Source organism: Pyrus communis, chromosome 3 (genome assembly GCF_041283825.1).
Source record: "Pyrus communis isolate YQ-2024b chromosome 3, ASM4128382v1, whole genome shotgun sequence".
NCBI lineage: Eukaryota > Viridiplantae > Streptophyta > Magnoliopsida > Rosales > Rosaceae > Pyrus > Pyrus communis.
In genome coordinates this window covers 12,680,881-12,697,930 of record NC_142567.1, presented here as the reverse complement: position 1 = coordinate 12,697,930, position 17,050 = coordinate 12,680,881, and the positions used below count along the sequence as shown (strand labels likewise).

Below are 17,050 nucleotides of genomic sequence, written 5' to 3'. Positions count from 1 at the left end.
ATGCTTACAACATATGAACAAGTGAGCCAAGGAGAACAATTGTTCATGGGAAATTCATCTATTTCTAAAGTTGAAGGTTAAGGAAAATGAAAAATGACTTACTCTTAATTATGTGTTTCATGTGCTTGATATTTAGAAGAACCTGGTCACTGGAGCACTATCAAGCAAGAATGGATTTAAATTGGTCTTTGAGGTTGACAGATTTGTACTTGTTAAGAATGGGATGTATGTGTGTTGGGGAGCGGGGAGGGTACTTGAATAATGGTCTTTTCAAGAAGAATGTAATGACTATTGTACCTTATATTAATAATAACACAATTAGTTTTGCTTATATTTTTGAGTCCCCAAATGTTTGGCATGGTAAATGTGGACATGTGAATTATGATACTTTACGCAGATTATTTAACATAAAATTATTGCCTAAGTTTTAACATTGATGCAAATCACAAATGTGAAACGTCTATAGAAGCCAAATTAACTAAAACATCATTTCATTCTATACAAAGAAGTACAGAACCTCTAGATTTACTTCACAACGATATTTCTGACTTAAAATTTGTGCAAACTAGGGGTATTAAAAAGTATTTCATTACTTTTATTGATGATTGCACAATATATTGCTATGTATATTTGCTTAGGAGCAAAGATGAAGCCATAGAAATGTTTAAACACTATAAGACTGAAGTTGAGAATAAACTTAGCAAAATGATTAAGATTTTAAGAAGCGACAGAGATGGTGAATATGTAGCACCTTTTGGTGAGTTTTGTGCTCAACAAAGAAATATTAATCAAACTACCGCTTTTTATTCACCTTAACAGAACGGTGTTGCTGAATGCAAAAATCATTCATTGAAAGAAATGATAAATGCTATGTTGATAAGCTATGGAATACCCCATGATTTGTGGGGAGAATCATTCCTTTCTGCTAATCATATTCTGAACAAACTACTTCATAGAAAATTAGATAAGGCACCATATGAGTTATGGAAATGTCATAGACCTTCTTATAAATATCTCAAAATTTGGGGGGTGTCTAGCTAAGGTAGCGGTCCCTGATTCTAAAAAGGTTAAGATCAGTCCAAAAATCATTAATTGTATATTCATTGGTTATGCTTCTAATAGTAGTGCATACCGATTCCTTGTACATAAATAAAAAAATATTGATGTACATGTGATTTGGAATATGGTCTTGTTCAATTATTTCTTGAATAGTATTTCGCTAGTATTGTTGAGCTTGTTAAATTAATGTGTCATATGCTTGAATGCAGATTCGAATTTCTTTGCTTTTTATTGTCGAACGGAAATATCAAACGAAAATATGATTGTTATGTTGTGAGATTAAATATTTTTGATGCAAAAAAAAAAAAAAAAAAAAAAAAAAGGCTGGGAATTTTGAATAGAGGTTAGGATTTTTATCTAATTGAGCCGATTTTTGGTAGGTACTAGATTCCCAGGTCAAGCCATATGCACAAGGTTCTGTTAGAGTAATTCGGAACTAGTGACAAAGACATTGGCAAGATGACTAGCAAAAATGGGTAATTTAGGATTACATTGGGTTTGGGTGATTTTGAATATCTTTTCACTTAGAATAGTACGCTATGTACAAGTTTTAAGTGATTAATAATTCAAGTTAAGGGATTAAGTGACACGTTTATATTTTTTTTCCTGCATTGTTGATTAAACTCCATCATTTTTTTATTGAAGGTCTAGGTCCCTACTGTGACAACCCGTTCCAAATTTTACGTTTTTATTTTATTTTAAAAGCGTGAATTTACGAAATTGCCCTAGAGGTAAGGACTTTGACTTCCGTTGACCATCGACTTGAGAGATGTGGAACTTATTCTTTTAGCATATCCTCGTAGTACTCATTGGTACGAACGTATAGGCGAAAGCCGTTTGCGAGTCCGGATTATAACGGTATAGTTACGGACGTTCGAAATTGGTTATTCAAGGTTTAGTGTTTATTTAAATTAAATCCCCACAAACCCAATCAGAAATGGAGGGAGGAAAGAAAGAAAAAAAAAAAAAAAAAAAAAAAAAAGAGGTGGTTCCCGTCCACCCGCGCCCACCGTGGGTCTACTTTCCGAGGCCGATTCCGGCCAACTCCGGTGGAGTTTTTCGATGCCACCACCACCATCTTGAAGCTCTCATTCCCCTCTACAAAACCCACCCAAGAAACACCTTGATTAACCATGGGATGTGGAGGTTTGAGGCCACGAAAGTTGACGAAAATCAATGGTGCTCCGGCCACCCTTTTCGATTTTCCGGCAAATCGGCAAAGCAATGGCCGATGCCACCACTTGGGCTTTGTAGCCCATCATCCCAGGAGCAAAACCCAACCAACCTTGACCCCGTTGGACCACCGTAGACGACGAATCGACGTCGGGAAGTTTTATGCACCCGCCGGCTTCGTGGGAAAAATTGACCATCTTCCGTCCATTTTTGGACTTCGTGGCAGGTATGAAAGTTGCTCCACTCACTGAGATCTTCATTTCTGTGAAGTTTGAGAATTTTTGGAAATAGTTGGATTTTCCGGCGAGTCGGGGCGGCCGACCGCCACCCGCGGCGGCGCGTGCGGCGGCGCGTGGCCAGTGAGCCGCCAAAGCTATTTTTAGGCTATGTCGAATGTTTTGAATTCATTTTTGTCATTTGAATGACGTAGGTTGATAGTTGGAACGTAAATTCGTTACGATACGTTACTTGATAAAAATGTGAATCGATGATCCGACCGTTGGATCGTCACCAAAATTGGATAAATTATAATGCGTAATATTTAAAGATCATAGGAATTTACGGATCGCGAATCCGACTTACGGATCTTCCTTAATTGGATTTGTAAGTTAGTAAAATAAATGTTCACGACCACTTGTTTTAAGCAATTGGCGGAGATCTGACCGTTGGATCGTAATGAAATTTTAATATGTTATTCTAGAAATATATTGTGGATCGTTGGGAGTTGCGGATTGGAAATCTGATATGCGGATCTTCCAAGTCAAGTTATACAGTGTTGTAAACCCTACCGTCGATCTTTGATCGACGGTTGACTTGTGGTCAATAGGTCTCAACCTATTTTAGAATGTCGTTGAGGTTGTGTTTTATGTGAATTGCATATTCTTCAGATAAAAGTTCTGAGATGTGAGTTGATAATTGGTCACAGGGACCAATCATTCAGGACGCCTCGATGTGTGTGCTAGGGAATCATAGCGTGGACTCCAGGTGAGTGGATCTTTTCCTTTTTATCGTATATATTGTTGAGAGTTCTATCGACACTTTTAAATTGATTAGGTACATTACCTTCGTATAATTATTGTGAATGCTTGAAGTACCAATATGAACTACGAATGGCTTGATCCCTGTCTAGGGTACGTAGGCAGTCTAACGAGACGTTAGATGCAGCCATAAAATATTTGAGACAAAAGCCTTGCTTGGGAAATTGAGTAACGCGGAGGAAATTGGTAAATGCAAGTTTTAGTTTTATGAATTAGTTTGTTAAATTAGTGTTAATTGAGTTGTCATGGATAATTATCCCTGAAAGTAAGTAGTTTGGGAGTAAGCGTTATTGATTGTACACTTCTCACTGTATTGTTTATCATTGAAAATGCTACGACATGGTTCAGTATTAGATTGCATCATGGTATATCCTTATGTATATTACTTGCATATAATTATTGAGAATGCTTTCAAGTGCAAAGGTGAACGCAGGACACCCAGGTAAGTTCAGGTGAGTTATGATATTAGTTGAATCGATTGCGTTATAGCATGACTATAGTTATGCGTTAGGCAACTTCGATATTGTCGTACTGGTTGCCATGAGTTGCACATGTTATATTGAGATGCATTGAGAGCTCATAAACCTGCACCCCGGTGTTAGTGCTCCCGCCCGTGGCCAGGGCACAGTCCTTCACGTGATGTTCACCTTATGCTCACCTTGGATCCAAGGTAGGTGCACAGTCCTGTCGTACAGACCACTTTAGGTGGTTCCGACTCGTAGGTGACCCGCGATTATTCGCCCAGTCTTCACGTGATCGTAGCACTTGAGCGTATTTCTTTACACCTAGTCCTGTCGTACAGACCACTTTAGGTGGTTCCGACTCGTGTGCAGGTATACTTATTGAGCTATTGGCTAGCCAGGATTGATGAGATTTGGATAAGTCGTACAGGTCACTATAGGTGACTCCGACTTATATGCTAGCCAGGATTGATGAGATATGGATAAGTCGTACAGGTCACTATAGGTGACTCCGACTTATATGCTAGCCAGGATTGATGAGATTTGGATAAGTCGTACAGGTCACTATAGGTGACTCCGACTTATATGCTAGCCAGGATTGATGAGATTTGGATAAGTCTTACAGGTCACTATAGGTGACTCCGACTTATATGCTAGCCAGGATTGATGAGATATGGATAATTCGTACAGGTCATTATAGGTGATTCCGACTTATATGCTAGCCATGATTGACGAGATATGGATAAGTCGTACAGGTCACTATAGGTGACTCCGACTTATATGCTAGCCATGATTGACGAGATACGAATAAGTTGTACATGTCATTTTAGATGACTCTGACTGATATATCACTTTGTATTGATTTAGTTCATTTGGCCTACTTATTAATGTATGGTGGATTTGATGGCAAACCGTGGTTTTGGTCATTTCTGAGTATGGTTTGGATATATGTATATATGTGGTACTGTCTTATGGAAAGCGATACGGGTTTTACATTTAGAGGCATTACTTTAGAGAGGTAATAACTTTGGGAAGCTTGATTTTATTGCTTACTCACACCTTCTGTTTGGTGCCCTCCAGGTTTTAGCTGCTGAGTTTGTATCGACAAGAATCTGTGGCGAATTTTAGTATTGATGGGTATTTCTGAGGGTATGATTCTTACCCACATTACTCTACCTTACTTATGCTCTGACATCGCGTGTGAAAATGGGTTCGCTCCCACTCGTAGCGCACTCTGGTACTTAGACACTTTTAGTTTCAAATTTATTCACTTTTTATACACTATCACATTTTATGGCTTCGTCACCTTCCGGGTGTCGGCCAGCACAGCTCGATTCAGGGTCCAAGTGGACTTTCTGGGTCGGGGTGTGTCACCTACTGTGCTTTTTCACCCTATTTAAATTTGTGGAGATCATGAACCGGAGAACTAGTTGTGTATTTTGTGTGAAGTGTGCAACAATGTGTATACATAAATAGATGAAGAAGTTTGGATGTTTTCTTCTTCTTTGTTATTTTGCTTTCTTTGTTCGTCTTTGGATTTCTTTTGTTGTTTTTTGATTGTTGGAGTAAGAAACTATTTGCGTTATCATTGAGTAGTCCCAAAAGTTGTAATTTCAAATGTAAAAATATTTTAATAAAGTTCATGTTTCCACTGATTCTTCTTATTTATAATTATATATTTTTATTTCAATCTTCACATTCTACTTACTTTAGATTAGCTAATTTAATTAAAGCGTGAATCACGTCCTAATCGGGGTTTAGACTTAATCTTGGATTCGGGTGTGACAATGTACACTTACTTTTGTATTGATATACAAAAGGTGATTATAAAGTATGGAAGTTTACAAGAATAAAAGTTCACAGAGGATGTTTACAAGAAGGCTGGAAGCTGGAGGTTGGTTGCTCTGTATGCTTGTGTTTTCTTTGCGTGTAGGTGTGTGTGTTCTGGTGTTTGAAGGAAAGCCTTCATTTATACACAAATAGGTCTTCTAGCCTACAAAAGTTCTTTGCATAAAATTACAATTACTGTACTATTTCCAAAAATAAATGACACTTGACATACTGTTTTTGAATGTGGGTGTCACTTGTTTGGTTTTTTCCTTCACATCTTGCTGTCTCCTTCTCCTTCCTTTGCTTTGTCACAAATTAATTTGTTTTTGTTTGGACCACACATGCCCATTTGCATGGAAAAGGATTCTCGTTGGGGCCTTTTCCTGGAGATCCGGAAGATCCCTTGATCATATCCGTTCATCTTACATTGTGCGATTATAAATCATTTTAAATTTTAAATTTTAAATTAAATATAAATAGTACCTAACGAAAATTGACCGTACGATATACGATGAACAGGACCGATCCTTTTTCCATTTGCATTGCTTTATAGTAAACATACCGACTACTTTGAAGAATTCTAGCTCCAAGGATATATTGGGAATTATGACAACTTTTTGTCCTTAAGATTAATATAGCCCAATTTTGGAGCTTTTCATTAGTTTGCTATTTTTTTTTTTCACCCGACTGCAATTTAACTCAATAGTTTATGGGTAGTGCTATTCACATACTAGTTATTACTTTTAGCACACCCTTTCAATTTTCAACGTCGAATCAAATAAATTAAAAAATATCAATGAATAAAAATTAACAAGAAAAAAATGTAAAAAAGATTGTGTTAATAGCAATAGCCTACTTTATATCCACCGTCCAAATCAATACAAATGTAAGCAGCGTGGTGTGAATATGACAAGTGCGCCAGAGAAAATTCAGTTGTGTTTTTTTTTTTTTCCTTTGGTCTGTATTGGGCTTTCTGATGACATGGGCCTTTTCTACCCTTTGGAATTTGTACTTAAAAAAAAAAAAAAAAAAAAAAAAAACCACTCACGCAAGCTGGTCAGTGGGGTTACCGTTACCATCTTACTCCTACCAACGGTTTGAAAATTCTAAACTCAACAGGAGAGAAAAGCGAGAAAGCAGCAAGGGCTAAGGGGATCGTAGCCGTTAGACGGGGGCAGAAATCCAACGGCCTTAATTCGATGAGAATAAGACCGTTGGGGAGAAGCGTCGGTTCAGGCTTCAGCAGCTTCAAAAGGAAACCATGACAACCACAATCTGACAAAACTTGGAGAAAGACGAAAGACGAAAGAGAAAACGAAAGACGAAAGATAGTCGAGAAGGAGGAGAAGGTGGCGACCATTAACGGCGAAGAAGACGGAGAGACGCGCAGCAGTCGTCTCCAAGTGTTTCTGTCGTCCTTGTTTTCGAGTCTGGGTGGAGTTTTTGGTGGTAACGGTCAAGAAATTCAAGATCTTGAAATGGCTTCGAAAGCCGTCGCTGTTGGGCCTCAACAAGAACAGCAACAACAACCCCCCAAAGGTGCCGTACCACCACCTTCCTTAATCTCTTCTCTTCTTCTCTTCTGTCAATCATGGTTTCAATTTCTTTCGTTCCCTGGCCTTGTTCCTTTGTGTTTTACCCACATGTTTAAATATCTCAGAGGGAGGTAAGCAGAAGAAGGCGGCAGTAGAGGGGAAAAATAGGCAGGTTCTTAGAGATATTGGTAACCTCCATGGCCAAGCCCCCGCAGCAGCACCGGATAAGACCAAGGTTATAACCTTACCCATCTTCTTAGTTTTACTTCTTTTGTCAATCTTAACTGTGTTTTAAAGTTTGTAATTCCAATTGATTAAATGCTGAGTTCCGTTGTTTAATCTTCAGAAACCCGTCACACAACCAGTTCATGGGAAATTCAAATCCGATAATGCAACCAAGGTTGTAGCAGTGGTTGAAAATGACAAGATTAGTGGTGTCAACAGGCAAGGGGTGGCCTCAAGGAAGAGTGTCAGGGCCTTCACATCAACTCTCAGTGCCCGAAGCAAAGTAATTTTCACTTTTGACAACCTTTTTCGTTACTTTTGCTCGCTCTGTAAACCATCACTCAGTTTCTCTTCCCACAGGCTGCTGCTTCTGGACTGACTAGTAAGCTAAAGGATCTAAAACTAGACATCGACACAGCTGATGCTGATAACGAGTTGGCAGTAGTAGAATACTTGGATGACATCTACCAGTTTTACAAGCTCTCACAAGTATTTACTTGAACTTTCTGTTTTCCTTTTTTCAATCAATCAGAGCTCACTCATCCTTCTCTTTCCCCCTCTCTCTCTCTCTCTCATTGGATGGTTCGTTCTAATGCAGGATGAGAACCGCGTTCATGAGTACATGGATTTACAGCCTGAAATAAATGCCAAGATGAGATCAATCCTTGTAGACTGGTTGATAGAAGTTCATCACAAATTTGAACTCGCGCCAGAAACCCTCTATCTTACCGTAAACATTGTAGATCGATTTCTTTCAGTAAAACTTGTGCCGAGGAGGGAGCTTCAGTTAGTTGGTATCAGCTCAATGCTTCTAGCAAGCAAGTACGAAGAAATTTGGGCGCCTGAGGTAGTGTTATTGTTTTTGTTATGTATTTTTTCCGACGTTATGTTATGTACCGTTGCCTAATCTTGTTCGTGGTAATGTGAAAATGTGCAGGTTAATGACTTTGTTTGCATTTCAGACAATGCTTATGGTAAAGAAAAGGTGTTGGTTATGGAAAAAGCAATCTTGGGAAAGCTGGGATGGTGTCTAACAGTTCCCACACCGTACGTCTTCCTTGTTCGCTACATCAAAGCATCTGGACCATCTGATAACGATGTAAGACTTTTAAAAACTTTTATGATGTGATTTTTCATCCTAGTTCCTGGCAGTAACCTTGGATTGGGATTTTAATAAGTTGATTGTTGTTTGTGCTAATGTAATGTAGATGGAGAATATGGTGTTTTTTCTTGCTGAATTGAGCTTGATGGACTATACCAGTATGATTCTGTACTGCCCTTCAATGATCGCTGCATCTGCTGTTTATGCTGCTCGATGCACCCTTGACGAGAGCCCTTTATGGACTGAAACTCTCAAGCATTACACTGGATATTCAGAAGACGAGCTCAAGTACTTAGTAAATCTTTCTCAGTTTTCTCATGATCTTTTAGTTTATGACTATGGATTGACCTTTTCTCAATTCTGGAACAGGGATTGCGCAAAGGTTCTGGTAACCCTTCATTCGGCAGCTGCAGAGAGTAAGCTCAAGGCAGTCTATAAGAAGTTCTGTAGCCCGAAGCGTAGCGCGGTTGCTCTTCTTTCACCAGCCTTTCTGCCGAACCACTGTGAATATTAATATTATCGTATTCTGAACACTTGCTGTGGGATAATCAATGTTTTGAGATCATTTTGTTGTTATGATCCTTGCTTGCAGCAATCTATTGTAATATTTTCGACTCAAAAATACTGTTGATGTATTTCTATGCTCATGAATGAATGATTCTTCTTCGAGTAAAAGTTGCGATGCATACCCTGTTAGGGTCACCGCGTTTATGTCTGTCTGTAATCCAGCGTTGCTTGATAACATTGAGAAGTCTGAAGAACTAATCAAAACCCAGAAATACCAAATGACCAGGCTCTTATTGATCAAAAAAGAACATTACAAGTATTTGAAGAGTAAAATTGCATTACATAGAAAAAGCCTTGCAAACAGCTCTATGACTTTCCGTCTCCTTCCTCAGTGACCTTGACCTTAGCCCCACAACAGCTCTTCCTGCTATGCCTTTCGGAATCAGCTTCGACTTGCTTCTCATAATACATGTCATCTTTTTTCCCGAGATCCAACCTCCGCTCTAGGAACTCTGAATTCTCCTTCCAAACCTCTCCATTAGCATAAACCTCCTTTTTCCATATTGGAACTGATGCCTTTATCTCATCAATCACAAATTTACAAGCATCCAATGCATCAACTCGATGAATAGATGACACTGCAATGAAAACACTTGTTTGACCAACTGGAACGGGGCCCAGGCGGTGGGCAACTGCAATGGAGAGGAGATTCCAGGATGATCTAGCAGATGAACAAATGGATTTTAGGCACCGTATTGCCATGGGAACATATGCTTCATATCTGAGCTCCAAGACTGTTTTGCCCTCAAAAGTGTCGCGCGTGGTACCCGAAAATGTGGCAATGGCACCCGCCTGTGGGGCACTCACGTAGTTGATATATTTGGCCATGTCAATTTGGATCTCCTCCTCTAAGATTTCCACTAGATTTTTCTCATCATCAGCCGTCTCCATCTCCATCTGGGACTTGAGCAGAAATGCAGAATCCCCGAGCTCTGAAGAATGAAGCAACTTTTATCTCACAATTTCTCTTTGCTTTTCAGCTGATAGTTCAAACCTGTGTCAAGAATAAGGTCCGTGGTAAAATCAGCCAATTTGTTACATGACAGACATGATAAATCTATCGATCATACACAAAAGACCGACTGAAATGATAAATCTATCGATCATAAACAAAAGACAGGCCTAAATGATAAATCTATCGATCATAAACGAAAGACAGACCAAAGTGATAAATCTATCTGTCAAAAAGATAAACAATGAGAGAATTCCAGTACCTGATGGCTCTGGTAAATTATCAGAAAGGGGAGGTCTTAGCTTAAGTAGGAATCAACCACGAACGGAACAATTAAAAAACTCAAGTTCCTAGTGAATTTTGTCCCCTATCAATATCAAGCCATCCATGTATGAGATACCAAATCAAAAAGGTTGGAAACCCTAACGAGCTCATAGAGTCATAGTTAAGAATGCAACCCAAATGATATAATTTTGGCATAATACAGAACATCCGACCAATCAATGTTTTTCCAGAGACGAGCAAGATATGTTTTCCGTAAAGTTTCACCAGAAAAGCGGCTAAATATTAATCCAACGACATGAAACAGAAGGAAACATAGCGTGGTGTTAAAAACAGAAGAAAACTCAAGTTGCAGTTGATAATATGCAGTCCGCCCCTGAATTAATCAAATCCATTTCAAGGGTTGAAGTCCTCGGAGAGAGCTGCAGTCGTTCCTGAGCTTTCTAAGAAACCATTACAAAATTTCACAACATTTGAGGAATTTTCTTATATCCAAAAATTAGGAATTGCAACAAGCTAGAGTCAAACAAGATAATCAATCCAATTAACAATTAAACCAGAAAATCAATGATTCCATGTTCATCACGACCTAATCCAATCCAATTAACAATTCAACTGTACCTGCTGATAGTATTAATACTCAATACTCACAGTAAGAGAAAAACTGTATGGTATTGGAGCAGTTGGGTAGCTAAGAGATGAGAGAGAGAGGAGGTTGACGACGGTAAACACTCTGTTTACGACTTTAAGGCGACGCCAGCAACCATCTCTTTTTCGGTTTTCTAATATCCATACGCCAATCGTCTTCTTCGCTTAAACATTAAAATTATAACATTACTCAATAATTTTTGTTGACTTTAAGCATACTTAGGGCCTCTTTGGGATTGAGGTGATTAATAAAAAAGCTACTATGAAAAAAAGTTATGAAAATTTTTGGTGTTTGGTAAACTTTGGAAAGCAGCTTTGTTTCAAAGTTGAGGGTGAAAAAAAGCCCAAAACCAGGAGATGACAAGAAGCTGCAATTTGCAGCTTCCAAAAGCAGCTTATTTTCACCCACACACGGGTGAACAGTGTACACGTTTAATGAAATATGAATAACCCAAAACTGCCCTCCCCTTTCCCTTCACCTACGCTCTCACCTTTCCAGAGCTCTCTCGCACGCTCTTCACCTTTCAGAGCTCTCTCGCATAACCCGAACCAGAGCGATCTCTCCTCTCGTTCTCTCGTTCTCTCCTCTCGTTCTCCAGGTTTCTCCAGGTAATTTGTTTGGATTTTTCAAATTAGGGATGGGGAGATTAGGGAAAGAGGGGTGGGAAGAGCAAAGGGATGAGGGTATGGGTGTCGGGAAAAACAATTGGGGATGGAGGGTGGGGAAAAATTAATTGGGGAAGGTGATATGGTTTGTGGAAAAAATTAATTGGGGAAAAAAATTAGGGTTTGTGGAGGAAACAAAAAAAAATTGAGAGAGAAGTTTGATTACTTCTGTATTCGTTTTATTGAAGAAGGTCTGCTTCTGATTTGGGTTTATGTAAGGGATAATTTGCTTTGCTCTGCTTCTAATCTGTGAATTGTGCTTCTGATTTGTCATGTGTTTTTTGGGTCAAAATATTCCTCAGAAGTTCCGGGTTTATGTTGCAGGTGACACATTAGAAGATCGCAGGATTGAAGATCACAACCAAGAAGTCAGAGGGTTTATATTCTCCAAAATTCTAGTTTGTTTTCCTTGATATAATATAATAGCACAAGTTATAATAAATTTTATTATTACTCTCTTTGGTTTTTGCTGGAAAGCTTAATTTTTTTTTACATGATGCCATTGTATTTTCCCTTTCACTAATGACACAAATTGAGTCGACTGGGAAGATATCAAAACAAATCCGGAAGAAGAATTTGAAACAGCTTTTGTTTCAATTTCTTTTGTCCTTTGTTTATTGGAAACAGAAAGAGGAAATAAATATAAAAGGGAACAAGAACTTCTTAGGTTTATGTGATTATCACCTCTAGGTGTTGTTTATCTGTTAATGATTTTGTTCATATTAGAGATAATACGAACTTGATCAGGAATAGATGAGTTTCCAAACTGAGTATGAAATTAAGTTGCAGCTCACATTAGATTTTTTTTGTTTGTTTTTGTTTTGTTTTTTTTTAAATTGTCTATCATTTGGATTCCAGTTTTGTATTTTTTCATGTGGGGGTTATTTTCATAGTAGCTTTTTTTTTTTTTAATCACCTCAAGGAGTCCCGAGCTATAGCTAAAGCATTTAAACACAACTGCAGTGAGGGATCATTTATATATGTATGTATGTATGTAATTTGGTGCTGCTGAAATTGTTTTTACAGGAGCATTTAAACACAGCTGCATACCTGTTTTAAACACAGCTGCATACCTGTTTTAGTTTTAAATTTTCTTACACTTCCCGAACTCGAAAATCAATGAAATTTTAACAAAGAGGGTTTTCTTAAAATGAGATCAGATTCTTTCTTCATTATTTAGAAAACTTGTGAAGGGGAGATACATGGGTAATGCTACTTCTGTCTGTGTTTGATTGGTTTTTGCCAAAATTGATCTTTTTCTAACGAGCGAATAGTATGTTCTCCAAACTACTATTGGTTTCTATTTCAGGAAAATGTCTTTAAGCTGCTTGAGAAACAACAATTGTGTTGGGTAGCGTTGTTTTTATGTCCAATGATTGACTGGTTATAAAGGCCTGGTGATAAGTAAAGTTTCTTCTGTTCTGTATTTTCCTTTTCAGCACACTTATCGTTATATCGTGTAACTGTAGATTATCTGTTTCCCTTTGAGTTGGCCCACACCATAAATTTATAGAACCCAAACTGTGATGTAATCATTTATTGGTTATGTATGTATATGTATTTATATGTATGTATATATACAAACTGTGAACCAAAACTGTGATGTAATCTTTTGTATGTATATGTATGTATATGTATTACAAACTGTAATCTCTTGTATTACAAACTGTGATAATTTGGGATGAGATGAAGGAAAATAGGGTTGTGGGATTTGCAGAAGGGTTCTTTAGATAACATAATCTAGAGTGTATTTGGCACTAATTATTTAGGTTCAGAGAGGGAGGTTAGCACCAATCGAACGCTAATGTTGCTAGTTCAAGAAGGGTACGACTTGATTTATAGGTTTAATTTGGAGGATTATTTTCCCTTGAGGTTTTTGGACTTTTATGGTGTGAAGAGGATTTTGTATGTATATGTATGTATATGTATCAAACTGTATATATATTACAAACTGCACCGAAGTCTGTGATGTAATCTTTTGTATGTATATGTATGTATATGTATGTATATGTATTACAAACTGTAATCTCTTGTATTACAAACTGTTTCCACTTCAAACGCTGTCCCCAAACACGACTAAGTGAAGAACGCATCTTTGCCTTGGACTCGGCACTACATAAAAGTCAAATTTTTGTCAAATTATGTACCACATTAGTATGTTCTTTGGGGACTCAGCCACCCACAGAGCAAGACATAAAGGATACAAATGGATCTTTCAGCAGTTGTGCGCTGCATGCAACCTACAATTGTTAACTTCTACACTGTATGTGAAACAAAAGTGATCATGTTTAATTGGCTAGCAGGCCTAAAAGAACTTCAAACTAAGCTCTCTCTCTCTCTCTCTCTCTCTCTCTCTCTCTCTCTCCCTCTCTCTCTCTCTCTCTCTCTTTGTCTCCACCCAAATGCAAAAGTAAGAAAATACTTGCAAGGACATATAGAACGTTATCTATGAATGATTATTAACTTGTCTAACTACTCAAAGGAGCATTTGAGATAGAAATAAACATAAATTTTAGGGAGCATGTCGTCCTTTACATATAGAACGTTGTAATTCTTATAACATTTGACAAACATTAATCAAAATGAAATCCAGTGGCCCATAAAGGCCTAATAACTATTTGAACGAGGATCAAAAGTTAGAAGGCAATTAAAGTTCATGGCAATTAAAGTTAGAAGGCAATACAAACATGTATTTATATGTATGTATATATACAAACTGTGAACCCAATCTGTAGTTGGTATCATTGAATGTTTAATTGATAGTAGTCTAGTCATCATAAATAAAGAACACTTGCAGTTTATTATAGGTGAAACCAATCTTAAAATTATGGTTAGAAGTGAATGCCAACAGTCGACACCGGGGGTGGACTATCCTTTCACCATGTCATGAAAAGTGAGGCTTTAGCTTCAGCTCTCACAAAACAGAGCAGAAGTCGAGTTGTATGTTGGGTAGTCTCATCAATACTTCGATGGAAATAAATGCAGCTAAAGCTGCAACCACAACAGCTAAACCAATTTCATTATTGTTATTAGTAGCTGCACAGGGGGAGCAGCACGTCTGGACCACATGTGTAGAATAAAGTATTATGTATATAGTACTATACAATAATAACTTGAGAGAACAAGTGATTTACATACTTGCTTTCTTGTGTCTATACTTTATGCCTATAACCTTGACGAATCTCGCTGGTGTGTCTCGAAGCATAAAAGGTTTTCAATATCATGGTGAATTCATTTATATGTATGTATATATACAAACTGTGAACCCAATCTGTGATGTAATGTATTTGTAGTTGTATGTGGATCATTTATCGGTTATTTCTTGGTTATATTACAATATCATTTGTTCGTGTTTTAATATATATATATATATATATATATATATATATATGTATGTATGTATGTATGTATATATACAAATCAGTAGTTGGTATCGATGGCAAAGAAGGGGGCATCTTTGTCAAATCCTGTAGCTACATGGAATGCGCACAATATATCAATATTTTGTGATGTTTGCATCAAGGAGGTTGAGGCCGGACATCGTCCGGGCACTCACTTTGACAAAGAAGGATATGCAAATATTAGAGCTAACTTCAAGGCAGAGACATGGCATGATTATGAAAAAAAGCAACTAAAAAATAAGTGGGATGCACTTAAAAATGAGTGGAAGTTGTGGAAAGAATTAGTTGGTAAAGAAACTGGCCTAGGGTGGAATTCAAGCAAGGGTACCGTTGATGCCTCTGAGGAGTGGTGGAACAATAAAATTCAGGTTTGTGTATTTATCTTTTAATATGTATTATGATATCATGCAATATGTATTAACCATATTCTTTCTTACTTGTAGATAAACAAAGAATATGGAAAATTGCGAAAAAAAGGCATTAGTCCTGAGATGGAGGACAAGTTAGATAGGATGTTCTTGAGTATAATTGTTACCGGTGAACATGCCTGGGCACCTTCATCTGGAGTACTACCACCAGAGTCAAGAGAGGAATCTGTAGGACAAATTGATTCATATGATGAGGAAGAAACTGAGACTATGCAGGATCTAAGGCAAGCAAGTAGGAAGGGAAAAAAAAGAGCGGCTAACCAAGGAGAATTGCAAAAGAAGAAGGTTGATAAGAAAGGGAAAAAAATTGGAGGTGCTGCAAAACTTTGTGGTCAAATTGACCGTCTTGTTGAAGCTTATGAAACTAGGAGTTCTGCAAACTCATTGATGAGGTCGCTGCATATAGGTAGTAGTATTCCGGAAGTATTAGCGGTTGTTGCACAATTGCCTGGTTGTGAGCCACCTAGCGAGTTATGGTTGTTTGCTACATGTTTATTTTGTTCTGCAGAGAAGCGAGAGGTGTTTACTACGATACAAGATCCTGAAGTCCAGCTGACTTGGTTGAAATATATGTTCAACAAAGAACAATAAGAAGCTATAACTATGAATTAGAACTTTGTGTAGTTTGTACTTTGCATTAAGACGATGTGTTGAATGTTGCTTGTATTTTGTGTTTATTGAATGTTGGATTATGATTTATTGTTAAACGTTGGATTGACTTGTTCTTGAATGTCGGATTATGACTTCTTAGTGATTGTTGGATTATGACTTGTGGAATGTTGAATTATGTGTTAGGTTACAGGTATATTCAATATGAACACCTCTGATGATGATGTTGAGGAGTTGGAGGGGTCTAATTATATGCGCTGTATCGAGAGCTGTTGAAACATATTATTTAAAATATGTCCACAAAACTCCATGTATGAATTCTTCCCATACAGGTAATATTTGGTTGATGGGCAAGGAAATGATGTGCGATGCTATAGAATGTTTAGGATGAACAAAGATGTCTTTTATAGATTATCCAATGACTTGCAAACTAATTATGGATTGAAAGGTTCAAGGAAAATGAATGCAACTGAAATATTAGGAATGTTCTTGCATATGTTGGGACATGGTGTGAAAAATAGATTAGCTCAAGAGAGATTTCAACATTCTGGTAAGACTGTTAGTAGATATTTTGGTGCTATGTTGGATATCGTATGTAAGATGGCAATAGATATTATCAAACCAATGGATTCGGAGTTTCGTGGCATTCCCCCAGAAATAAGGAGAGATACAAGATACATGCCTTATTTTAAGGTAAAATTTGACTCGTATTCTAACTTATTTGCAAACTATAAGTGTAGGTTGACGATTTTATTTTATATTATTATTTTTAGGATTGTATTGGTGCCATAGATGGAGTGCATGTTGAGGCTTCAATACCACCTCCGGATCAAGTTCCATACATTGGTAGGAAAGGAATATCGACTCAAAATGTTATGGCTGCATGTAATTTTGACATGCAATTCACATTTGCTTGTGCCGGATGGGAAGGCACTGCACATGATACAAGGGTTTTTCTATCTGTGCTACGGAATCCAAATTTAAACTTTTCTGAGCCTCCAAATGGTAATCTTCATACTCTTATTATAACATTTTACATACTTGCTTTGTATAATTATTACAATACAAAACAAAT

At 37.5% G+C, this 17,050-nt stretch overlaps 3 protein-coding genes and 2 long non-coding RNA genes across 7 annotated transcripts; 4 read left to right on the top strand and 1 right to left on the bottom strand.

Annotated features, from left to right (window-relative positions):
• The first annotated feature begins 1,998 nt into the window (after positions 1 to 1,998).
• On the top strand, positions 1,999 to 5,103 carry LOC148697968 (uncharacterized). Its single transcript, XR_015960758.1, has 3 exons — positions 1,999 to 2,458; positions 3,158 to 3,216; positions 4,811 to 5,103. It is a non-coding gene; the product is annotated as an uncharacterized LOC148697968 (long non-coding RNA).
• A 1,543-nt stretch (positions 5,104 to 6,646) lies between these two features.
• Positions 6,647 to 9,097, top strand: CYCB1;4 (Cyclin B1;4). Its single transcript, XM_088691067.1, has 8 exons — positions 6,647 to 7,099; positions 7,221 to 7,330; positions 7,442 to 7,603; positions 7,681 to 7,809; positions 7,919 to 8,167; positions 8,258 to 8,419; positions 8,529 to 8,710; positions 8,792 to 9,097. Exons 1-8 carry the CDS (start codon positions 7,039 to 7,041, stop codon positions 8,934 to 8,936), a joined length of 1,200 nt encoding a protein of 399 aa, XP_088547193.1. The 5' UTR covers positions 6,647 to 7,038; the 3' UTR covers positions 8,937 to 9,097.
• Positions 9,098 to 9,201: 104 nt separating this feature from the next.
• LOC148697965 (molybdopterin biosynthesis MoaE family protein) lies at positions 9,202 to 11,089 on the bottom strand. 3 transcript variants are annotated; one of them, XM_088691069.1, is made up of 3 exons: positions 10,845 to 11,066; positions 10,204 to 10,308; positions 9,202 to 9,983 (listed from the first exon to the last, which is right to left on the bottom strand). In XM_088691069.1, the coding sequence occupies exon 3, from the start codon at positions 9,884 to 9,886 to the stop codon at positions 9,296 to 9,298; it is 591 nt and encodes a 196-aa protein (XP_088547195.1). In that variant the 5' UTR covers positions 9,887 to 9,983; positions 10,204 to 10,308; positions 10,845 to 11,066; the 3' UTR covers positions 9,202 to 9,295. The 3 variants fall into 3 exon arrangements, with proteins under 3 accessions (XP_088547195.1, XP_088547194.1, XP_088547196.1); XM_088691068.1 differs by lacking the exon at positions 10,204 to 10,308 and having other exon boundaries at positions 10,845 to 11,089; XM_088691070.1 differs by lacking the exon at positions 10,204 to 10,308 and having other exon boundaries at positions 10,875 to 11,067.
• Positions 10,495 to 10,747, top strand: LOC148697966 (uncharacterized). Its single transcript, XR_015960757.1, has 2 exons — positions 10,495 to 10,631; positions 10,663 to 10,747. It is a non-coding gene; the product is annotated as an uncharacterized LOC148697966 (long non-coding RNA).
• A 3,881-nt stretch (positions 11,090 to 14,970) lies between the features above and the next one.
• LOC148697964 (L10-interacting MYB domain-containing protein-like) lies at positions 14,971 to 15,957 on the top strand. The gene is made up of 2 exons (XM_088690244.1): positions 14,971 to 15,306; positions 15,382 to 15,957. Exons 1-2 carry the CDS (start codon positions 14,974 to 14,976, stop codon positions 15,955 to 15,957), a joined length of 909 nt encoding a protein of 302 aa, XP_088546370.1. The 5' UTR covers positions 14,971 to 14,973.
• Positions 15,958 to 17,050: the final 1,093 nt, after the last annotated feature.

Coding starts and splice junctions, on each gene's coding strand:
- LOC148697964 (XM_088690244.1), top strand. CDS start 14,974: ATGGCAAAGAAGGGGGCATCTTTGTCAAATCCTGTAGCTACATGGAAT. Junction 15,307..15,381: donor GGTGGAACAATAAAATTCAG/GTTTGTGTATTT, acceptor TCTTACTTGTAG/ATAAACAAAGAATATGGAAA.
- LOC148697965 (XM_088691068.1), bottom strand. CDS start 9,886: ATGGAGATGGAGACGGCTGATGATGAGAAAAATCTAGTGGAAATCTTA.